General features: G+C 43.0%; 1 protein-coding gene across 2 annotated transcripts in view; it reads left to right on the forward strand.

The window, feature by feature from the left end:
• The window catches only part of hdac11 (histone deacetylase 11), an 83,228-nt gene that overhangs the window by 25,336 nt on the left and 35,203 nt on the right, over nucleotides 1-22,689 (forward strand). For both annotated transcript variants that reach the window (XM_067998696.1, XM_067998697.1), the window contains 2 exons: nucleotides 16,051-16,093; nucleotides 17,805-17,881. In XM_067998696.1, coding sequence (XP_067854797.1) covers nucleotides 16,051-16,093; nucleotides 17,805-17,881 — 120 coding nt within the window. The remainder of the gene's footprint in view (nucleotides 1-16,050; nucleotides 16,094-17,804; nucleotides 17,882-22,689) is intronic.

Here is a 22,689-nt window from a genome sequence, read left to right on the forward strand (position 1 = left end):
GCAATCGAACAGTGTACCAATGCAGCAAATGTTTGCAAGGACAAATCCTTCATCAGTTTCCCATGGAAACCAGCCGGCAACACCGGTGAGCCCTGCACTTTCACAATGTGGTGAGTTTCTTCAACGTGCAAGGTATTATTGATAGTACAAGTGGCTATCCAGCCCTGGTCCCTGGTCCCCAATCCCACCCTGTTCATGATCAGAAATGGGTTCCACTCCATTAATGTGCAGTTGGTCCGTGACTGACTATAGGTACAGAATCATGCACGTGAATGCGCACTATCCTGATAGAGCAGGCCTGATTCTGTTGTCTACAGTAATTGATCATGCCACCATTATTTGAGGCATCTGAAAGAATCAATGGATGGCTGCTTAGAGACAAAGGTTATCCTCCAGCCATGACCCTCAACCTGTCAAGAGACCACAATGAACAAGAGCTGAAGTGATATAATGGGGCATATGTTTCCACCAGGTTCCAGTACAGGGATGGATTGTTGTAGTATCGTCAGGCAAAGATCTCCAGGATCACAGTTGTCTGTATGCAGCCAAGCTTTGTTGTGCAGGACACCTTGAAGAGAGGTTGATAAGAGAAAATGGAGGTTTTAAAAGAAATTTATATAGAACCTCATTATGTCTCAGAAGTGCGTCAGATCCAATGAATTATTTTGAAGTGCAGCTTTAGCAATGGGGGAAAATGTGTGAGTTCTTTTAGATAGTTAGGCCAAGAATATCATTAGAAGAAGAAAGCTCCAGGGTGGAGCTGTCAAAGAGAAGAGTTTAGATTTATGAGAGATATGAAGGAACTGTCTTTTAACAATTTAAATAAATATCTCCATCAGAAAGCATGGAGGAGCTTAAGATGTGATTCATCCATTGTATTTTGAGAGGATCAGAGGTTTTGAATTGGGGTTGTTTTCTTTGGTACAGAGGAGGCTGAGGGGTGATTTAATTGAGGTGCACAAAATTATGAGGGGCCTAGATAGAGTGGATAGGGAGGACCTATTTCCCTTAACAATAACCAGGGGGCATAGATTTAAAGTAAATGGTAGGATTAGAGGGGAGCTGAGGAAAGTTTTTTTTCACCCAGAAGGTGGTAGGGTTCTGGAACTCACTGCCGGAAAGGGTGGTAGAGGCAGAAACCCTCAACTCATTTAAGAAGTACCTGGATATGCACCTGAAGTGCCATAACCTACAAGGCTACGGACCAAGTGCTGGAAGGTGAGATTAGTCTGGGTGGCTCATTTTCGGCCAGCACAGACACGATGGGCCGAATGGCCTCCTTCTGTGCCGTAAATTTTCTATGAATACATGATCTAAAATGTAAAGTGTAATAATCAGCAAGGGTGGATAAGATTGGATGAGGAGGCCCTTGGTACTATACTGTAGAGGAAGGTAATTAGATTATTGAGTGAAGTGTGACTCATGAGATGATTTACAGATAGTTTTTAATATTGTATTATAGAATTATTGCAAGGTCTATACCTACATACATAAGAGTACATAATTGTGGATTAAAAATCAGATGACAAGTTCAATTAAAATCCCACAATAATAAAGCTACTGAGATTTCTAGTTTTAGTGCAGTATTATTAACCCTCAACTGCAAAAATAAATGTTAAGAAAATTATAAACTGGAGCTGTGGTGGTAACGTTCATGGATGTCCAACTTTTATCATTCATCTGGAAATTAGTAGACGTAGCAGATGCATCCAGATTATATGCATCAAAATATTTGACATTCACCAAATGTATGTGTGCTGCATAAGAAGCTGCATTGACTTTTTTTGAAAGGGCATACATCATGTTGCTGGACATGGTCTGAAAACTGAAAAATCACTCACAGCACATGTCAGTTCTGAGCCCATTGCTTAACGAGAAAAGCTATGCACAGTGCAGCAACAGCTATTATATTTTATGTGGTTCCAAAATATACAAAAATATTATTCTGATAATGATTGGAAGTCTAGATCAGTGAGCTTTAACCCTTTTTTATTAGAGACACATTTTGACTCAAAACACCAAGTCGAACATCTTTTAACCTAAAAACCTTCGAATTGTCCTCTTCCAATGTCTATATTTTTGGTGAATAAAAAAGGACCTTGATATATACTTCTTCCTGCACCTTGGAATACATTTTGAATCTGGAGACCTCAGATTGGTAGCAAGGCCTGATACAGCAATATAATATAATAAAATAAAAAATATTAATTACTGTCAGCGAATTATCTATTACCGATGACTTTGACTTCCAGAAAACCTGTCAACCTTGTACTGATTATTGAGAGACATAGATAAAATTCTGCTTTCAGTCTCATCCTAGGTCTGCATTTTATCTTGATGGTAAACACTGCTGAAAAGCCTAACTCCCAGAGGGAAACTTTACCTGTAGAACAAGAATTTCCTTTGCTTTTTGTGATGGCATTACATCCTTGTAGTCTTCAAGTGAAGTGGAGTTAGAGAGTGGTGGAGAATTGGACCAAGGCAAATGTAATTCATCACCATTTTAAATTCATACAAATTATGCCCTTATTTTTATTTTTCTGTTATAAATTCCTATGAGCCCATTTCGAATGGAAACTGCCCATGTAAACTTGTCATGTTGTAATTATACACTCCTCCCAATGGTGGCACTGCAGCATCTCCATTGGCAATTGGTAATTACAACATGACAAATTTACACAGGCAGTTTCCATTTTAAATGTGGACATAGGAATTTTAATGGAAAAGTTACGAGGGATTGTGCACAAATGTAAGATGTTTAATATATTATTATAGATGGATGCCCTGCATTGGTTAGAAGGTTGTAATCTCCTCAAGGGCTTTAAATGATGACAAAGGAAAGTGAGGCTTGTCATCTGAACTAAGTTGAGAGATACAAGAAACTAGCTTCCTCCGTACCTGTTACATATATTTTATGATGTACTTAGTGATCTGCTATGCTCATGGTGACTTGGAGGATAGAGTCTGATGTCCTGGTGGAGTTGCTGACAGTGATGTTGTCTGCTTAGATTCTGTGCTGCATGATAGTATCATGTGTCGTGTCATCTTATGATTCTTGAATATGCTAATGACTATTAATATTGAGATTGTAAAATAATATAAATTATGAAAGATGTTGTGGGTAAAATAATACATGAAAAGTTGAGAGCACAATATAGCTGATCCCACTGATACAAAAAAAATATTTTTGATATTTAGTGGGGTTAAATATGGAAGCAATAGCAACATATGGAAATGATTAATCTAATTGAATTGAAGAAAATGTTAGTTTAGTTTTAAAATGAATTGGAAGTTAGCAGTATTTGAATTGAAATTTAGAACAATGAGCTGATGTGAAGAGAAGTTATGTGGGAGAATTGAAGCCTTAAGAAATGGTTGAAAAGCATTTACATTTTTTAGGTAATTGACCAGAACCTTAAAACTAAATACTTACATTGGGAGAAACAAAAGTAGTACTAGGAGGTGCTTTTGAGACCCAACATTGGGGCCTCATTTAGTCAGGCTAGGGATGGCGCTTGGTTGGACCTGGAGGCCAGTCTCTTAAAAAGGGGTAAACAATATTAAAAATTTATAAGAAATTGGGCAGAAAATTGAAGCCAAAAGGGCAGCAGGGAAGAAAAAAAGGAATGAAAAGCGGTTTTTTAAAAGAAAATGTAACCTAATATATATTTAAATGAAAATTAAAAATGCATTCTGAATTTGACAAAGTTTCTAATCGCTTCACAGAAAGCAGTGAATGAAATTTCTGGACTGAAATCAGCTCCCACGTAGGCCAGACTGGGTAAGGACGGCAGTTTCTTTCCCTGAAGGACATTAGTGAACCAGTTGGGTTTTTACAACAATCCAACAGCTTCATGGTCACTTTTACTGATACTAGCTTTTTATTTGCAGATGTCTTTAAATGGAATTCAAATTCTCAAAGTGCCATGGTTAAAATAAAAACAGAAAATGCTGCAAATACTCAGCAGGTGAGTCAGCATCTGTGGAGAGAGTCAGCATCTGGCTCTGACAAAAGTTCATCGATCTGAAACGTTAATTCTGTTTCTCTCTGCACAGATGCTGACTCACCTGCTGAGTATTTGCAGCATTTTCTGTTTTTATTTCAGATTTCCAGCATATGCCGTATTTTGTTTTTGTTTCAATGGTTAAAATTTGTTTTTGTTGCTGAGACTTTAGATTTACAGTCTGCTGGCACTGAACTGGCACCAACATTAACATGGTGTTCGCTCAAGACTGAGTCTGTTAGTAATTTCCCTCTTGTCCCATTCACTTTAAAAGAAAAAGTAAAATGCTATGTTGATTTAGATATTAAACATGCAGAACAATAATCTGTATGTTTCATTGTGCAAAGCCAAAGCAACATTTGACAGGTCTCAGTGATTTAGTACTAGTTCAGATGTTTTACTTCTATTTTGAGAACTTTGTGACTGATGCTTTTAAGCTCACTGAATGTAGCCTCGATCATGATTTAAGAGTATTGAAGGAAGCATTAGTCTTACCTTAATTTTACATGGTGTCATGGGAGGTTATGCTTGTGGGTTTACAGTTGCATATTGCAATAGTAGCAGTGTTTTTCATTCTTCCTTTTATTCTGTAGTCATCAAAAGGTCAAGGATAAATGTTTTCCCAAGAGAGAAAACAGAAGACGCGTTGTGTGGGGATAGCATATCAAATACTTGTGTAGAAGAAATCATTGATGGTGCTTGGTTACAGACTTAATAACTGTCCGGAATTTCCTGGAACAGTGAAACAGGCCATTAATTTCGCCATTTCACATCCTGATCTTCCCGTTGTGAACTTATGTCTAAATTTCCTGGAACAATAATTTGAATACACCACAGTGAGCATAATGCTGAATCTGGGATCGCAGAAGCAGTATTGCCAATGGCTTACACTGAAAACCAATCACATGCCACCATAAAAAGCTCAGAACAGACATCATTCCTCATAATGAGCCTTGGGAGTGTAAGGTAAGTGTTGGCACCCTTTATCTGTCTTGTCTGAAATAACTTTAAATAATTTAAAACAGTTCATTTTAGTTGAAAATTGCTTTAAGACACTTTTTAAAAAAAAAACTTTGTGTCTGAAAATTCCCATTTTCACAGAAATGTTGTAGGATGAGGCAAAAAATGGAGCTGTAAACTTTGGCGATGAGCTGCAGACTTTCCTCTGTGAGGCGTAAAAGAGCTGTGAGCAGCTGATGGGGAACGCTCCCTGCAAGGTCAGCCAAGTTGCGTGGAAAGAGGTGACAGTGACCTGAGTGCCATTTCACTGGCACCACAGACAGGGCACCAGTGCCAGAAAAAGTACGACTACCTGACCAAGGTAGGCAAGGTAACAAACTCGGCATGCTTTTCAAAAGAATAAAAAGAAACAAAACCAAAATACAGAGTTTCCTTTTTTTTGCAGCTGCTGCCTCTTTTCCTGAATGTTACCAGCATATTCTGGTTTTGTTTCATGCTGTTTAAAAGGAACGACTTGTTTAAAAGCTCATGGTGATCCCTCAGCAGCAGGTGCCAAATAGGAGTTGACCTTTTAATGCAGGAATTTGAGATCGGGGATTGGCAGCTGCCTTCAAGCCAGTTGTGTTTGTATATTCAGGTCGGCATCCAGCAGCCAATGTGTTGACTATTTCCTTGAATTTCTGTTGCCCAGGGAGATGATGAATAGTGGCCGGTAAATGAAATAAGCAGAAGCATGTCCCCATTCAAGGACTCATTGCAATGTCTGCAAAGTTCCCTGAGAAAGTGGCATCTAAGTAGCAGAGCCCTCAAACAAGCTGCTACCCTGATGCTCCACATCACTTGTATGCCAAATCAATGTTCTGTGCACCCCTTTGTTTTGTTTTCTCTCCGCGGGCAAATTAGCACATAATGCACGTGAAGACAGGGCAATCGGCAGAGGGATTGCCGCCTTCAAAGCCCTGACAGTGCATGAAAAGAGGGCCCCTTGAGCTGCAGGGCCTTGCTTATGACATGCACTGAGGTTGGTGGCGTCCATGAGCTGAGCCCCTTGTTTTGTCCCCAGGACAGCAATCCACCCCAAGACTGCATCTGAGGATGGCCAGCTGCACCATTCTAACCTTTTGTCTTTCCGTCCAAGAGATCCACAGAGGTCTGCGGTGGAGGAGGAGGAGGAATTGGAGGAGGAGGAGGAATTGGAGGAACCCCAGCGGGGGGGAAGTTGGGAGGAGGGGTGTGGCCCTTTCCATCCCCACACAGCACTATGAGGGTGCTGTCGTGCAGGAGAGGAGAGACCAGGGCACCCTTCCTCGCTTCCCATTTGAGAGTGCAGCCTCCTCACCAACTCCTGGCCCCTCCCATTCGTGCACCCAGTGACAGACAGCTGCCCATGTCTGAAAAGTTGGGGGAACCATGGAAGTGGGGGTGGGTGGGAGATATGCCCCAGTTCCCATTGAGGAAGGGTCGACAGTGAGCAAGGGCTGAGGAGGCATGGGCAGAGGACTTCAGGGATCCACGACTAAGGCAAAGGAAGCTGCAGAAGCATTGCAAATACAGGGTACGGTGGCATAGTGGTTATGTTACTGGACTAGTAATCCAGAGGCCTGGACTAATAATCCAGAGTCATGAGTTCAAATCCTGCCATGGCAGCTGAGGAATTTAAATTCAATTCATTAAATGTAATTAATTAAATAAAATCTGGAATTAAAATACTAGTCTCAGTAATGATGGCCATGAAACTACTGGATTGTCATAAAAACCCATCTGGTTCACTAATGTCCTTTTAGGGAAGGAAACCTGCCGTCCTTACCCAGTCTCGCCGACATGTGACTCCAGACCCACAGCAATGTGGTTGACTCTTAATTGCCCTCTGAAATGGCCTGGCAAGCCACTCAGTTGTAAAATCTCGCTTAAAAAAAGTCACAATAGAAATAAAACCGAACGGACCACCCGGCATCAGACCACGAGGCACCGGACACGACAAAAGCAAACCGAGCCCAGTCAACCCTGCAAAGTTATCCTCACTAACATCTGGGGACTTGTGCCAAAATTGCGAGAGCTGTCCCACAGACTAGTCAAGCAACAGCCTGACATAGCCATTTTCACAGAATCATACCTTTCAGCCAACATCCCAGACTCTTCCATCACCATCCCTGGGTATGTCCTGTCCCACTGGCAGGACAGACCCACCAGAGGTGGCGGTACAGTGATCTACAATCGGGAGGGAGTGGCCCTGGGAGTCCGCAACATTGACTCTGGATCTCATGGCATCAGGTCAAACATGGGCAAGGAAACCTCCTGCTGATTACCATCTATCGCCCTCCCTCAGCTGATGAATTAGTCCTCCTCCATGTTGAACACCACTTGGAGGAAGCACTGAGGGTAGCAAGTGCACAGAATGTACTCTGGGTGGGGGACTTCAATGTCCATCACCAAGAGTGGCTCGGTAGCACCACTACTGACCGAGCTGGCCGAGTCCTGAAGGACATAGCTGCCAGACTGGGCCTGTGGCAGGTGGTGAGTGAACCAACACGAGGGAAAAACTTACTTGACCTCGTTCTCACCAATCTACCTGTCGCAAATGCATCTGTCCATGACAGTATTGGTAGGAGTGACCACCGCACAGTCCTTGTGGAGACGAAGTCCCGTCTTCGCACTGAGGATACCATCCAACGTGTTGTGTGGTACTACCACCGTGCTAAATGGGATAGATTCAGAACAGATCTAGCAGCTCAAAACTGGGCATCCGTGAGGCGCTGTGGGCCATCAGCAGCAGTTGAATTGTATTCCAGCACAATCTGTAACCTCATGGCCTGGCATATTCCTCACTCTACCGTTACCAACAAGTCAGGGGATCAACCCTGGTTCAATGAGGAGTGTAGAAGAGCATGCCAAGAGCAGCATCAGGTGTACCTAAAAATGAGGTGCCAACCTGGTGAAGTTAAAACACAGGACTACATGTATGCTAAACAGCGGAAGCAACATGCTATAGACAGAGCTAAGTGATTCCACAACCAACGGATCAGATCAAAGCTCTGCAGTCCTGCCCCATCCAGTCGTGAATGGTGGTGGACAATTAAACAACTAACGGGAGGAGGAGGCTCTGTAAACATCCCCATCCTCAATGATGGCGGAGTCCAACACGTGAGTGCAAACGCTTCAGCCTTGCCGTTTGCAATCATCTTCAACCAGAAGTGCCGAGTGGATGATCCATCTCTGCCTCCTCCCGATATTCCCATCATCACAGAAGCCGGTCTTCATCCAATTTGATTCACTCCACGTGATATCAAGAAATGGCTGAGTGCACTGGATACAGCAAAGGTTATGGGCCCTGACAACATCCCGGCTGTAGTGCTGAAGACTTGTGCTCCAGAACTAGCTGTGCCTTTAGCCAAGCTGTTCCAGTACAGCTACAACACTGGCATCTACCCGACAATGTGGAAAATTGCCCAGGTATGTCCTGTCCACAAAAAACAGGACAAATCCAATCCGGCCAATTACCGCCCCATCAGTCTACTCTCAATCATCAGCAAAGTGATAGAAGGTGTCATCGACAGTGCTATCAAGTGGCATTAACTCACCGATAACCTGCTCACCGATGCTCAGTTTGGGTTCCGCCAGGACCACTCGGCTCCAGACCTCATTACAGCCTTGGTCCAAACATGGACAAAAGAGCTGAATTCCAGAGGTGAGGTGAGAGTGACTGCCCTTGACATCAAGGCAGCATTTGATCGAGTGTGGCACCAAGGAGCCCCAGTAAAAATGAAGTCAATGGGATTCAGGGGGAAAAGTCTCCAGTGGCTGGAGTCATATCTAGCGCAAAGGAAGGTGGTAGTGGTTGTTGGAGGCCAATCATCTCAGCCCCAGGGCATTGCTGCAGGAGTTCCTCAAGGCAATGTCCTCGGCCCAACCATCTTCAGCTGCTTCATTAATGACCTTCCCTCCATCATAAGGTCAGAAATGGGGATGTTCGCTGATTGCACAGTGTTCAGTTCCATTCGCAACCCCTCAATTAATGAAGCAGTCCGAGCCCGCATGCAGCAAGACCTGGACAACATCCAGGCTTGGGCTGATAAGTGGCAAGTAATATTTGCGCCAGACAAGTGCCAGGTAATGACCATCTCCAACAAGAGAGAGTCTAACCACCTCCCCTTGACATTCAATGGCATTACCAGTGCTGAATTCCCCACCATCAACATCCTGGGGGGGTCACCATTGACCAGAAACTTAACTGGACCAGCCATATAAATGCTGTGGCTACAAGAGCAGGTCAGAGGCTGGGTGTTCTGTGGTGAGTGACTCACCTCCTGACTCCCCAAAGCCTTTCCACCATCTACAAGGCACAAGTCAGGAGTGTGATGGAATACTCTCCACTTGCCTGGATGAGTGCAGCTCCAACAATACTCAAGAGGCTCGACACCATCCAGCACAAAGCAGCCTATTTGATTGGCACTCCTTCCACCACCCTAAACATTCACTCCCTTCACCACCGGTGCACCGTGGCTGCAGTGTGCACCATCCACAGGATGCACTGCAGCAACTCGCCAAGACTTCTTCGACAGCACCTTCTAAACCCACGAACTCTACCACGTAGAAGGACAAGAGCAGCAGGCACATGGGAACAACACCACCTGCACGTTCCCTTCGAAGTCACACACCATCCCGACTTGGAAATATATCGCTGTTCCTTCATCGTCGCTGGGTCAAAATCCTGGAACTCCCTTCCTAACAGCACTGTGAGAGAACCTTCACCGCACGGACTGCAGCGGTTCAAGAAGGCGGCTCACCACCACCTTCTCGAGGGCAATTAGGGATGGGCAATAAATGCTGACCTTGCCAGCGACGCCCACATCCTATGAACGAATAAAAAAAAAACTTGCGAACTCTGGGGTTGATCGATCGTCGTTTGTGCGTGCTCACTGCTGTGGTCAGCGGTGGTTTCCAGTGATTATGGCATGAGATGGCTATCTTTCATCAGGAGCTTGTTCAGGGCCTTCGGAATCTAGCGGAGACCTTGACAGTCACCCTGTAGCTGATGTCCGTGCCCATGAGCCAGCGATAATCATGGTCCTGGAGGAGAGGTGGTGGGTGAATGGTGGACATATTGTTTTGAGGAAGTCGGGCACTTGCCTGCTTGTAAAGTCCACCTCCTCCTGCCCCTTCTCACTCTTGGGTTCCTTATGCACCTTTTTTATTTTTTAACTCTTTACTTTTGTAAATAGTTTCATGATGTTCTTAGTTTCTTTTAAAAGCAGTTATGCCAACCCATTTGAGAAAAAATCTTTATTCTTGTTGAACAAATAGTTATTTAAACTGTTGTCACAGGAAAATCTTTGCAACACTTTGCACAGCTTGATACTTTACTACTGCACCACTATGTCACTGATATTGGCCTTTCAGTCCACGGCCACATCCTTCTTTTACAATAATGTAAAGATGCTGCACTGAGTATCTGAACTTTTAACAGTTCACCTGCTGCATTGCTGTCCAACAATGCTGCTTTATGTAGATGGGGATGGACCTCGCCACCTGCGTCTTCCAATTTGAAAACTGCATCTTCCATTTTCTGTCGTCGTTTGTTTGTTGTTGGATAAAAGGTTTCCAGATGTTGTTAGTAATGATAAATTGTGGGCTGGATTTTACTGTAAAAATAATGGTGAGGCTAACAGCGCTCACTGTTAGTCATGTGCAAGTCGGACAGCAACCTCTGGCGATTGTACATGCGCAGTAAAACATGGAAATCTGGAAGTTGCTGTACTCTGCTCCTCCAAAAGCTTCGCAAAGAGGCATCGCGCCATCTTGCTCCCCATTCAAATCTATTGAATGGCGTGAAGTTCCTGTCCTGACGTCGCAAATGTGGACAAAACTTGCCAAGAAAAGTTAAGTCAAGTTATTTGAAGTGTAAGTACCATTGTAACGGCATGGTAAATCTTAATTACTGCCAAACAAGCTCTTTGGCACTGAAAATGAACTTTTACAAGTGTGGAGTCTCATTCCTTCAGTTTTTAATTATTGTTGGACATTTTTTAAAAAATATTTTTTTCCTTTTCTTTGTCTCCTTTAACTCTGTCTCTTAACCCAATATTTCTTTCCCTCACTTTATTTTGTTTACTGTACCTGATTTGACATTGAACTCACTATTCTAACTTTCACTTCCTGGTTCAGTCTGTGCTGCTCATTAATAATGCTTCAATCTTATTGGTTAAGGAGACACACAGCTGCTCACCCTGTTCGCACAGGTCCCAGATGCCCTGTAAAGGGCACTGTGCTTTTCGGATTTTTAATTTAGAGGAACTTGCCGTGCAAAAGCTCATAGAAAGTTTGTGGGCAAGTGCAAGTCTATGGAACGGTTGGCACCGTTCGTTCACCGCTCACAGCAAAATCCGGCCCTCTGAGGTTACTTGTTGACTGGAAGTTTAATTGCATTTGGTTACTGAATAAAGGTTCTATTATTTGTTAAGTTATCTTGCCTGTCATTCTTTGAGATCACAGCCCCACAGGGCTCAGTCCACAACATAATTGTTTCCAACTTCCTCATGCCACTTGATTCGGTGGGTTTGATGTAGGGTGGGTGGGGGGTGGGGTGGGGAAGGGAAAGAGTAGATAGCGAAGATCTATGCCACCACCTGTTCTCCGGCGGCTCAGGTGGCTGTCAGCATGAGTTCCTCTGAGGGGCCACCACTCCTGGGTTTGGGGACATGCAGTTTGGGATCCTCTGGTTCCACAGGCTTCTCGTCTGCCAGGTCCAGGCTGAACACTTTCTGTAGGATGAAATTGTGCAGTGCCCAGTATGCCACTATAATCTTTACCACTTTATAGGAGGTGTACTGTAGGACGCCTCTTCCCCTCTCTGTTTCCCCCCCCCCACCCCGACCTTGACCTTCCAGGCACCTGAAGCGAGCTTTCCGTACCCTGGGGAAGCCAGCGAGCATGTGGAAGTAGATGGCCCTGTTTCTTTGCTCTGCAAGGGACATGATATATTTGATGGAAGTCTGATGGCCTGTGGAAGAGGCATCTGCAGGCCTTCATAGCTGCCTGGCTGATGTTGCACGGATCTCGACTGAATGGCTGGAAGGAACCGGAGCTGTAGAAATTGAAGTCCGTGGTCACCTTCATCTTGACCGATCAGGCTCTGTGGGAAGTAAACTACTGCTTCAGGTCATCCTGCAGCATTTCAGAGGTGGCCAGTGGCTTCTCCCGTGAAGCACGGTCTGCACATGCAAAGCTCCTCCGACAGCTGCTGGGATGACATTTATTCCCAGGGGGGCGGGGGGTTCATAGCAAGTTTGGTGTAGTCTCCGGCCTGGCACCTCACAGGTCGTGCTTCTTGCTTTTGGGCTCCTTTTTGTCCATGATAATTCAGAATAGGGAACTGCCCAGTGGAAAGGCTATTGCAATCCTTTGACATTCTGAACATGTTGAGAGGGGTGGTGGCCCTGAAAGTGTTGTTTTCAGACACTCAGGACTCTGGATGGTAAAACTGTAGATCTCAGAAACAGAGAAAAAAATCTGAGAGATCAATTCCAGACTGCAGAGATGAAGCTCCGTAGCTTTAGTGGTCCTGGCAGATGACCAAGGGCTCACCTGCCCAATTATTTTTCAGTTTCAGTGGCTGCAGCAAGAAAACTAGTGTAAGTCAAGGAAATTTGTAATCGCTGTTGACTTTGATGGGGGTGGAGCTAGGATCAACTTTTCACGGTTTCAGTGAGGGTTTTGGTGGAGCGGCGCAAAATTCCCAGGGAAATTATGGTACAGCTTGAATAGTGATGTAACTCACGCCACAATTTCCTGCAACTTTTGAACTGAAAAATGGATCCCCAGTTCATTCATATACCATTCCAATGGAGCAAGTCTCCAGGAAACCTCCACCCAATGTAGTTTTCAAGACTTTTGTTTTATTAATGAATTAGTTATTCAAAAATATCTTTATAATATTCTGTGTATTTGTGTGCCATTCATGTATGTCAAGTCTATCATCTATGTCCTGAGTTTTGAGCTATAGGCTATTTTGTTCTTCCTCACTGGTTAAGTGTTTAAGTCTGTGGTTTGCTTCTTTCTATTTGGTAACCACTCATATACAAGACCTTTCTCCCTGATTTTAATTTTCTCTCCGGTCACATTGAAGCAAAAAACCCTACCAAGTTGCAATCACTTTTTAATATAGCTACTGTGACAGTCCTCACTGAGGCTCAGACTGAGAAGAAAGTTTTTACTAAGTAATGCTTTAAATGTTGTGAGCTTTGAGGTGAGTGTATTATCAAACTCCTAGGAGTAAATTGGTTGAGAAATTATCTACACAAACCTGCAATGTCATTTACATCATGCTGCTGTAAATAGGCCTGGGCTTCCGAGAGCCTTGAACTCCATTTTAAGGCACTTTCATCCCACACTCTACCACTCCCACATTCACTGCCACCCCACCAATGGGTCCAGCTTCGCTCCAGTTGCCCGTTCTCTCTCACACATCTTTCCCAATTTCTCTGGCTCTGCTCCCTCATACTTCCACCACTGAGCTGGCTCTGTTGGTTACATGTTCTAGAGTTCTGTTGCCCTTCATCCCATCACCCAGCCATCTGCAACCATTGACTGGTAACAGGGATGGTGAATAGTCTCTACATTTCAAGTATTTTTCTCTGTTCAGCACAGCCACAGTGAGCTGCACCTGCCTCTTCATCTTTAAATATACTTGAAATATTTTGAGTCTGGATAATCCCAGTGTTCTCAAAAGATTTAAAATTTAATAGCTGGAAATGGAGTTTTACACATCTCTGTAGTCGTGCATAGAGCTCTCTCTGGTCCTGACTCTTTACTTCAGAGCTAGGCAATATAAACAAAGTTCTGCAAGGCTGAAATTGGCCTTTCTCCACATTTGAGTTGCAACAGGAGTAATACTATTCTTTTTTGAACATTAGTATTAATCTTCAGAAAAATTTTCCAATCCCTTTAGCTATTCCCTGTTAGAGACATGTAATGAAAAAGACCACTATTGCAGAAAATCAGTAGATATTTTACTGCTTTGTATGTATTTGAGCGAAGTCTAAAACCGAGAAAAAGCTTTCAATGAGTTTTGCACAGTTCACCGATATCAGATATTTGTAGTCTCAGCATTAATGTTTTTGGGCCTGGATACTGGTCAATTTTTGAATTCAGCCAAATATGGTTCTTATAATTATTTCATAGAAGAAAATGGTAACTGTTAGAAAATTAGTTGCGATTGCCTGACCAGGGCGTTGCAGTCATCAGCACAAGCGAACTGGACTAATCACATTACATTACCTTAAGTTAGATTTCAAATCACTTTATACCCACATTGGTTAATAAAAGCTACCTCTGCATTTGTGCCCAGATACACCCATAAACAAATTACATGGCTTAAAAGATCGTGGAATTTTGGGCGTAAGTGAGATACGGACATAACTGTAATACGTCCAAGTCGCCTCGATCTTTTATGTCCGTCCATCAAACCCTCCATCTGTGCAAATCTCTGCCCTCAAAACTGGTCATGTCCCCGACTCTCAAATGCGTGTATCCTCCAATTGCGCTTGTTCAGGGGTCTCAACATTGTGACCGGATTTTCAGGTGCAGCAAGAAACAGTCATTTTTCTGGTCTTTTAATTGCAATTTATTGAGCGTTTTTTAAAAAAAAATTATCCTTACTGAGCCCTATCCTGTACTTGCTATTTCTTTGAATGGATTTTTGTGGCATTAGTATAAGTCACATTAAAAAATTGAAAAGCTTTCCCAGTTGCTGGTTCCTAAACATGCTGTGCCTGGTGTGCATGAATGATGGTTAAATGTGTTGAAACTTAAATTTTCAGACTGAAAGAAGAAATATATTTTTTGGGTTTGGTGCTTTCCTTGGGTGCTGATTTACACCCTTTTTAAGTTCGGGCATATTTTAATGAGTTTGGAAGAATACTTAGGTGTAACTTGACATCGGCCAAGTGTGTGCAACATTGGGCGCATTTTTCAGGTTTAACTTCTGGGTTGTGCCCAAGGACGAAACTCCCGGCCTTGGGGTTTATTTTGCTCGGCGTTCTTTCATTTATTTCATATACCACTTTATGTTCATCGTGGTGGAGAATGGGGAGTGTATAGCCCTCTGCTGCTTGTGGGTTTGGGTTCACCATCTCTTTGATTATTGTGTATGTTTTGGGAGTACGTATTCCTTCTTTCAGTTTGGAGACTGCTACCTGAGGCTTATTGGATTGTGATCAGTTGTGGAGCAGGTTGTGTGATATTAGAGTAGTTGTACTGTGACCTGACTTTGCTCAATGATGGTTAGGTAAGGAAGGTATCGACAAATGTGAAGTTCAGGTGAACAACTGTTGATTGACGCAAAATAAGATGGGGTGGAGGGGTTTGGTGTAATACGTTTTTGGCGTGCGATACAACATTTCAACTTTTTTTAAAATTTTCCTTCTGTGTATTCGTTGGCTTCCTGGCAAGCTTTTACAGTTTCTTAACCTGCTTACCCACGTGTTCAGATTAGCTAAACACCTGTCGAATTTTCACGGGTAGTGTTTGAATTCATGAAGCTTAATTTTGCTACATTGCAGTATTTAATGCACTAGTTCCACTCAACTTTGCTTTTCTTGGGTGGCCCAGTACTGTGATTTATTATTTTCAGTGAAGGATGGTTTTTGCACTACTGAAGGTTCAGTTGTGGGGGTGCTGTCATGCATTGTTAGGTGCTACCCCATTGCAATCAATTAGTTGCATAATGTTACATTGACAGTGCCAGCTATAGGCGCAGTACCGTTGGAATCTTGAGACCGCCATCGTTTTTAATATATAACAGATGGCTTTATATGCTTTCATAGTTTCTAACAAATGAATGTCACTGATGAATGTATGTCTGTAATGTGAATCTTGAAACTGCATTGTGTATTTTTTTGGCATTAATAAATAGCTGGTAGGCGATTGTTTGTTTATTTCTAAAGTATGGATAATATCGACCCACTCTGTGTAAGTAAAATTGTTTAATAAACTGCCGGTCACACATTACTGTTGCGCTTTTGAATCATTTAATTCATGTGAGCTTTGTTGCAGTAATAATTTGTTTCCTTTATTTGTTTCTAATGTTTAGGCTGGGAAACTTGCTATCGACCGAGGATGGGCAATCAATGTTGGTAGGTAGCAGAAACTCAATTACTGAAAATATCTGTAGGCCATCTGCACGTCATCTAGATTTGCATTTTAATTTACTGAAGAACAAATAATTAGGCTGTTAAGGTGACAAAGAAGGTTTTTATAGTTCATCAGCTAGCTGAATATAAAGACAAAGGAAAAGTTTTATGAAATTTATTTGTAATAACAGCATTTCTAATATTAGGTTACACTTCATACAGTGTAACCTGATATTTGAAACTCAGTTATTGCAAATAAATTTCGTAAACTTTTCCGCTGTCCTTATATTTCAGCTAGCTGATGAACTATAAAAACAGCCGTCTTTGTCACCTTAACAGTCCAGTTATTTGACCTGCAGTATGTCCAGGCAATTGACTAAAAGGGTGACTATGGAGACTTTTATAGGCTTATAATAATAGCTACTAATATTTTATAAAAATACTCCAGAGGTGACTTGTAGAAACCAGATTTGTACGACTTGCTCAATTATTTGTTTTTTTAAGGTTAAATGTTAAGTTTAAATGTACCTGTTGGATTTGTTAATCCCAGATGTCCTTTCAATTGTGATGAAAGTGACTTATCAGTATTCCTATTTTCTTTTTCAAGCACAATGAATTGTGTAAAAATGCCATGTTCAGAGGCAGTTTATTGACCTCATAAAGTTTTGGTTAGTTTTGAAGTCTGAGAACTGCTATATTTGACGTGTAGCACCTTTGCATCACCATACATCATTTCAGAGCACCAGAGCGGTGTGGTAGCTACATTTGTCTTAGTTCCCAGTATATTTATTGAAGGATTTTTTTTTGAAATATGTTCAGAGTACTTGTTAAATCTTTGAAGCTGCCAGCTTCCAAGGTAAGGTTCACAAATATGATTTTAGTCTGCCTTCCTTTGAACATTCCTTTAATAAACACATTTTACAACAAAGTAGGAATAGAACATTTTTGGAATACTAAAAAGAGGAAGAACCTGCATTTACATAATGCCTTTTATGTCCTCAGAATGTCCAAATGTACTTCACAGCCAACGAATTGCTTTTGAACTGTAGTCACTGTTATAATGTAGGGAAATGTGGAAGTGAATTTGTGCACAGTAAGGGCCCAAAGATAGCTGCGAAATAAATGACAAGGTAATCTGCTTTTAGTGATGTTGGTTGAGGGATAAATGTTGGCTAGAAAATCAGGAGAACTCCCCCGCTCCTCTTTGAATACTGCCATGGGATCTTTTTCGTCCATCTGAGAGGGCAGACGGGTCCTCGGTTCAACGTTTCCTCCGAAAGGTGGTACCTCCATCAGTGCAGCACTCCCTCTGTACTGCACTGGAGTGTCAGCCTAGATTATGTACTCAAGTTTTTGGAGTGAGCCACTAAGCTAAGGTTGACACCTTACTAATTTTAAATAGTTCATAGCATTTCACAACTCATCTGTGACTTCACTATCCATGAGTTATGTGGTCATTTTTAATCCTTGCATAAAAACCATGTTCCATGGCTATCCACCCAGTTCTGGTTATTGATGCTTTTTAAAAATTGTTTTTGATATTGAAGTGCCAATAGGCTTATTAATTATTCTGAGATTTACAGTAAGTCTTCTCAGTTGATTTAAACATTTTGTGTTAAATATAAACTTTATGCATAGACCATTTATTTCATTTTAACACTTACGAAGTTCAACTTTATAGGTTTTATAATAACCAATGCTTTCCTTCTATTAGGTGGTGGCTTTCATCATTGCTCGAGTGAACAAGGAGGAGGGTTTTGTGCTTATGCTGATATAACTTTGACAATTAAGGTGAGAATGTAGAGTAACCAAGTGTGAAATTTTGGATCTGACTGATACTATGTTGCAAAACATGAAAACTAATTGGATTTATAAGGTGCAAATCTTATTACTTGTATTTAGTCATGACTATAAAATGCCTTTGAGATTGTTACAATACTGATAATTGTTACAATACTGATAATTTTTTTTTAACATGTAACTTCCTCAGGCTGACGGTGGGTCCAAGGAAAAAAATGTCTTCCTGGATTGGAGATTTTTTTTAGCGCTTTGTTTTGCTGAAATAAACACTATATTATGGGTAATAGAGCTGCACCAATTACTTTATTCCTGCAACACTGACACGAAACGACTAAAGAAAACACTTAAAACCTTTTATTTTTAATTAAAATTGTTTTGAAACTTGAATTATGTTTATCCTGTCATCCCAATTTCCCTCTAATAAGTTGTTTATAGCAGCAAAGCAAATTTATGGGAGGAAAGTGTCAATCAAAATGATCTGTGTTCCAAATGTTATCGTTTTGCTACATGTTAAATCTGAAAGATTAAATTGCATTGAATTTTTTTTTTGTTCATGGGATGTGGGCGTCGCTGGTGAGGCCGGCATTTATTGCCCATCCCTAATTGCCCTCGAAGGTGGTGGTGAGCCGCCTTCTTGAACCGCTGCAGTCCGTGTGGTGACAGTTCGCCCACAGTGCTGTTAGGAAAGGAGTTCCAGGATTTTGACCCAGCGACGATGAAGGAACAGCGGTATATTTCCAAGTCGGGATGGTGTGTGACTTGGAGGGGAACGTGCAGGTGGTGGTGTTCCCATGGGCCTGCTGCTCTTGTCCTTCTAGGTGGTAGAGGTCGCGGGTTTGGGAGGTGCTGTTGAAGAAGCCTTGGCAAGTTGCTGCAGTGCATCCTGTGGATGGTACACACTGCAGCCACAGTGCGCCGGTGGTGAAGGGAGTGAATGTTTAGGGTGGTGGATGGGGTGCCAATCAAGCGGGCTGCTTTATCTTGGATGGGTGTCGAGCTTCTTGAGTGTTGTTGGAGCTGCACTCATCCAAGCAAGTGGAGAGTATTCCATCACACTCCTGACTTGTGCCTTGTAGATGGTGGAAAGGCTTTGGGGAGTCAGGAGGTGAGTCACTCGCCGCAGAATACCCAGCCTCTGACCTGCTCTTGTAGCCACAGTATTTATATGGCTGGTCCAGTTAAGTTTCTGGTCAATGGTGACCCCCAGGATGTTGATGGTGGGGGATTCGGTGATGGTTATGCCATTGAATGTCAAGGGGAGGTGGTTCGACTCTCTCTCTTGTTGGAGATGGTCATTGCCTGGCACTTGTCTGGCGTGAATGTTACTTGCCACTTATGAGCCCAAGCCTGAATGTTGTCCAGGTCTTGCTGCATGCGGGCTCGGACTGCTTCATTATTTGAGGGGTTGCGAATGGAACTGAACACTGTGCAATCATCAGCGAACATCCCCATTTCTGACCTTATGATGGAGGGAAGGTCATTGATGAAGCAGCTGAAGATGATTGGGCCGAGGACACTGCCTTGAGGAACTCCTGCAGCGATGTCCTGGGGCTGAGATGATTGGCCTCCAACAACCACTACCATCTTTCTTTGCGCTAGGTATGACTCCAGCCACTGGAGACTTTTCCCCCTGATTCCCATTGACTTCAATTTTACTAGGGCTCCTTGGTGCCACACTCTGTCAAATGCTGCCTTGATGGTAAGGGCAGTCACTCTCACCTCACCTCTGGAATTCAGCTCTTTTGTCCATGTTTGGACCAAGGCTGTAATGAGGTCTGGAGCCGAGTGGTCCTGGTGGAACCCAAACTGAGCATCGGTGAGCAGGTTATTGGTGAGTAAGTGCCGCTTGATAGCACTGTCGACGACACCTTCCATCACTTTGCTGATGATTGAGAGTAGACTGATGGGGTGGTAATTGGCTGGATTGGATTTGTCCTGTTTTTTGTGGACAGGACATACCTGGGCAATTTTCCACATTGTCTGGTAGATGCCAGTGTTGTAGCTGTACTGGAACAGCTTGGCTCGAGGCGCAGCTAGTTCTGGAGCACAAGTCTTCAGCACTACAGCCGGGATGTTGTCGGGGCCCATAGCCTTTGCTGTATCCAGTGCACTCAGCCGTTTCTCGATATCACGTGGAGTGAATCGAATTGGCTGAAGACTGGCTTCTGTGATGGTGGGAATATCGGGAGGAGGCCGACATGGATCATCCACTCGGCACTTCTGGCTGAAGATGGTTGCAAACGCTTCAGCCTTTTCTTTTGCACTCACATGATGGACTCTGCCATCATTGAGGATGGGGATGTTTGCAGAACCTCCTCCTCCCGTTAGTTGTTTAATTGTCCACCACCATTCACGACTGGATGTGGCACGACTGCAGAGCTTTGATCTTATCCGTTGGTTGTGGAATCGCTTAGCTCTGTATATAGCATGTTGCTTGTGCTGTTTAGCATGCATGTAGTCCTGAGTTGTCGCTTCACCAGGTTGGTACCTCATTTTTAGGTATGCCTGGTGCTGCTCCTGGCATGCTCTTCTACACTCCTCATTGAACCAGAGTTGACCTCCTGGCTTGTTGGTAATGGTAAAGTGAGGAACATGCCGGACCATGAGGTTACAGATTGTGCTGGAATACAATTCTGCTGCTGCTGATGGCCCACAATGCCTCATGGATGCCCAGTTTTGAGCTGCTAGATCTGTTCTGAATCTATCCCATTTAGCACGGTGGTGGTGCCACACAACACGTTGGATGGTGTCCTCAGTGCGAAGATGGGACTTCGTCTCCACGAGGACTGTGCGGTGGTCACTCCTACGAATACTGTCATGGACAGATGCATTTGCGACAGGTAGATTGGTGAGAACGAGGTCAAGTAAGTTTTTCCCTCGTGGTGGTTTGCTCACCACCTGCCGCAGGCCCAGTCTGGCAGCTATGTCCATCAGGACTCGGCCAGCTCGGTCACTAGTGGTGCTACCGAGCCACTCTTGGTGATGGACATTTTAGTCCCCCACCCAAAGTACGTTTTCTGCCCTTGCTACCCTCAGTGCTTCCTCCAAGTGGTGCTCAACATGGAGGAGGACTGATTCATCAGCTGAGGGAGGACGGTAGGTGGTAATCAGCAGGAGGTTTCCTTGCCCATGTTTGACCTGATGCCATGAGATTTCATGGGGTCCAGAGTCAATGTTGCGGACTCCCAGGGCCACTCCCTCCTGACTGTATATCACTGTACCACCACCTCTGGTGGGTCTGTCCTGCCGTTGGGACAGGACATACCCAGGGATGGTGATGGAAGAGTCTGGGACGTTGGCTGAAAGGTATGATTCTGTGAGTATGGCTGTGTCAGGCTGTTGCTTGACTAGTCTGTGGGACAGCTTTCCCAATTTTGGCACAAGTCCCCAGATGTTAGTAAGGAGGACCTTGCAGGGTCGACTGGGCTTGGTTTGCTGTTGTCGTGTCCGGTGCCTAGTGGTCCGATGCCAGGTGGTCCGTCCGGTTTTATTCTTATTATGACTTTTCGTAGCGAGATTTTACAACTGAGTGGCTTGCTCGGCCATTTCAGAGGGCAATTAAGAATTAACCACATTGCTGTGGGTCTGGAGTCACATATAGGCCAGACCGGGTAATAACGGCAGGTTTCCTTCCCTAAAGGACATTAGTGAACCAGATGGGTTTTTACGACAATCCGGTAGTTTTGTGGCCACCATTACTGATACTCGTATTTTAATTTCAGATTTTTATTTAATTAATTGAATTTAAATTCGCCAGCTGCCGTGGCGGGATTTGAACTCATGACTTCGGATTTTAGTCCAGGCTTCTGGATTACTGGTCCGGTAACATAACCACTATGTTACCGTACCCTGCAAACAATTATTTGCTTTTCAATTCAAATATAAGAGATTAAAGATATTAGCCTGGAAATTCCTGTGTGCGACGATATCATTCTTGATCCAGTTGCATTGAATTCTTCTCTGCGATTTTAACAGAAGCACTAAACCATTTGAAATGAACAGCTTTATGCCTCCTTTAAAACCATGAAGTTAGGAATTAGATTCGTGTTCATACAATAATATCACTCAAAATAATTTCCAGATCCTTTTAAATGTGCTATCAACAGTCATATATGTACCTCTATATGTATTTTTTTTTAAAAGATGGCAATTTACATCATACCTTTTTTGCATTCAATCTGTATGCATAATGAGTAATGACTGAATCTTGTAAATCTTAGATATTTGCCATTTTGGGATCACATTGCGTCTTGTAGCATAACTTTTTTCACATTCCATATATATATTTAGTGCACATCTATCCACAATTTTGTTGATCAGTCCACTCTATATTCATCAACTTCCTTCAGAACACGTACCTGCAGTATACATAATCTTAATTGTTTTAGTGGTGCAATGGTGGCATTATTTCATCTTGATCAAGGATAGATATGGATGCGGAAGGCCATTTGGCCAATCTTAGTTCTTCAATCCAGAAAAGGCCTATTGTTCCCTCATCACAATATCTGTTTCCACTTCCACTTTTCCGACCCAGAAGTCCATTCCTTTTGTTGATTACGTTTTGTGTTCATAAGAACTTCACAACTTTAGTTCTAAATGTACTATACACTGGTTTAAACCTGTGTCTCCTTGTCTTTATGTCATGGTTTAGTTTAAGGTAGTGTTCTGGATTTATCTTTACTATACCATTTATTATCCTATCAGCTTCCATGAGGTCACCACTCTTCAAAGCTGAGGTAGCCCAAATTTTTCCAGTCTTTCTGTATAATCCAGTCCTCCCACACCAGGAAATCTTTCTT

The sequence above is a fragment of the Heptranchias perlo genome, chromosome 17 (genome assembly GCF_035084215.1).
Source record: "Heptranchias perlo isolate sHepPer1 chromosome 17, sHepPer1.hap1, whole genome shotgun sequence".
Classification (NCBI taxonomy): Eukaryota; Metazoa; Chordata; class Chondrichthyes; order Hexanchiformes; family Hexanchidae; genus Heptranchias; species Heptranchias perlo.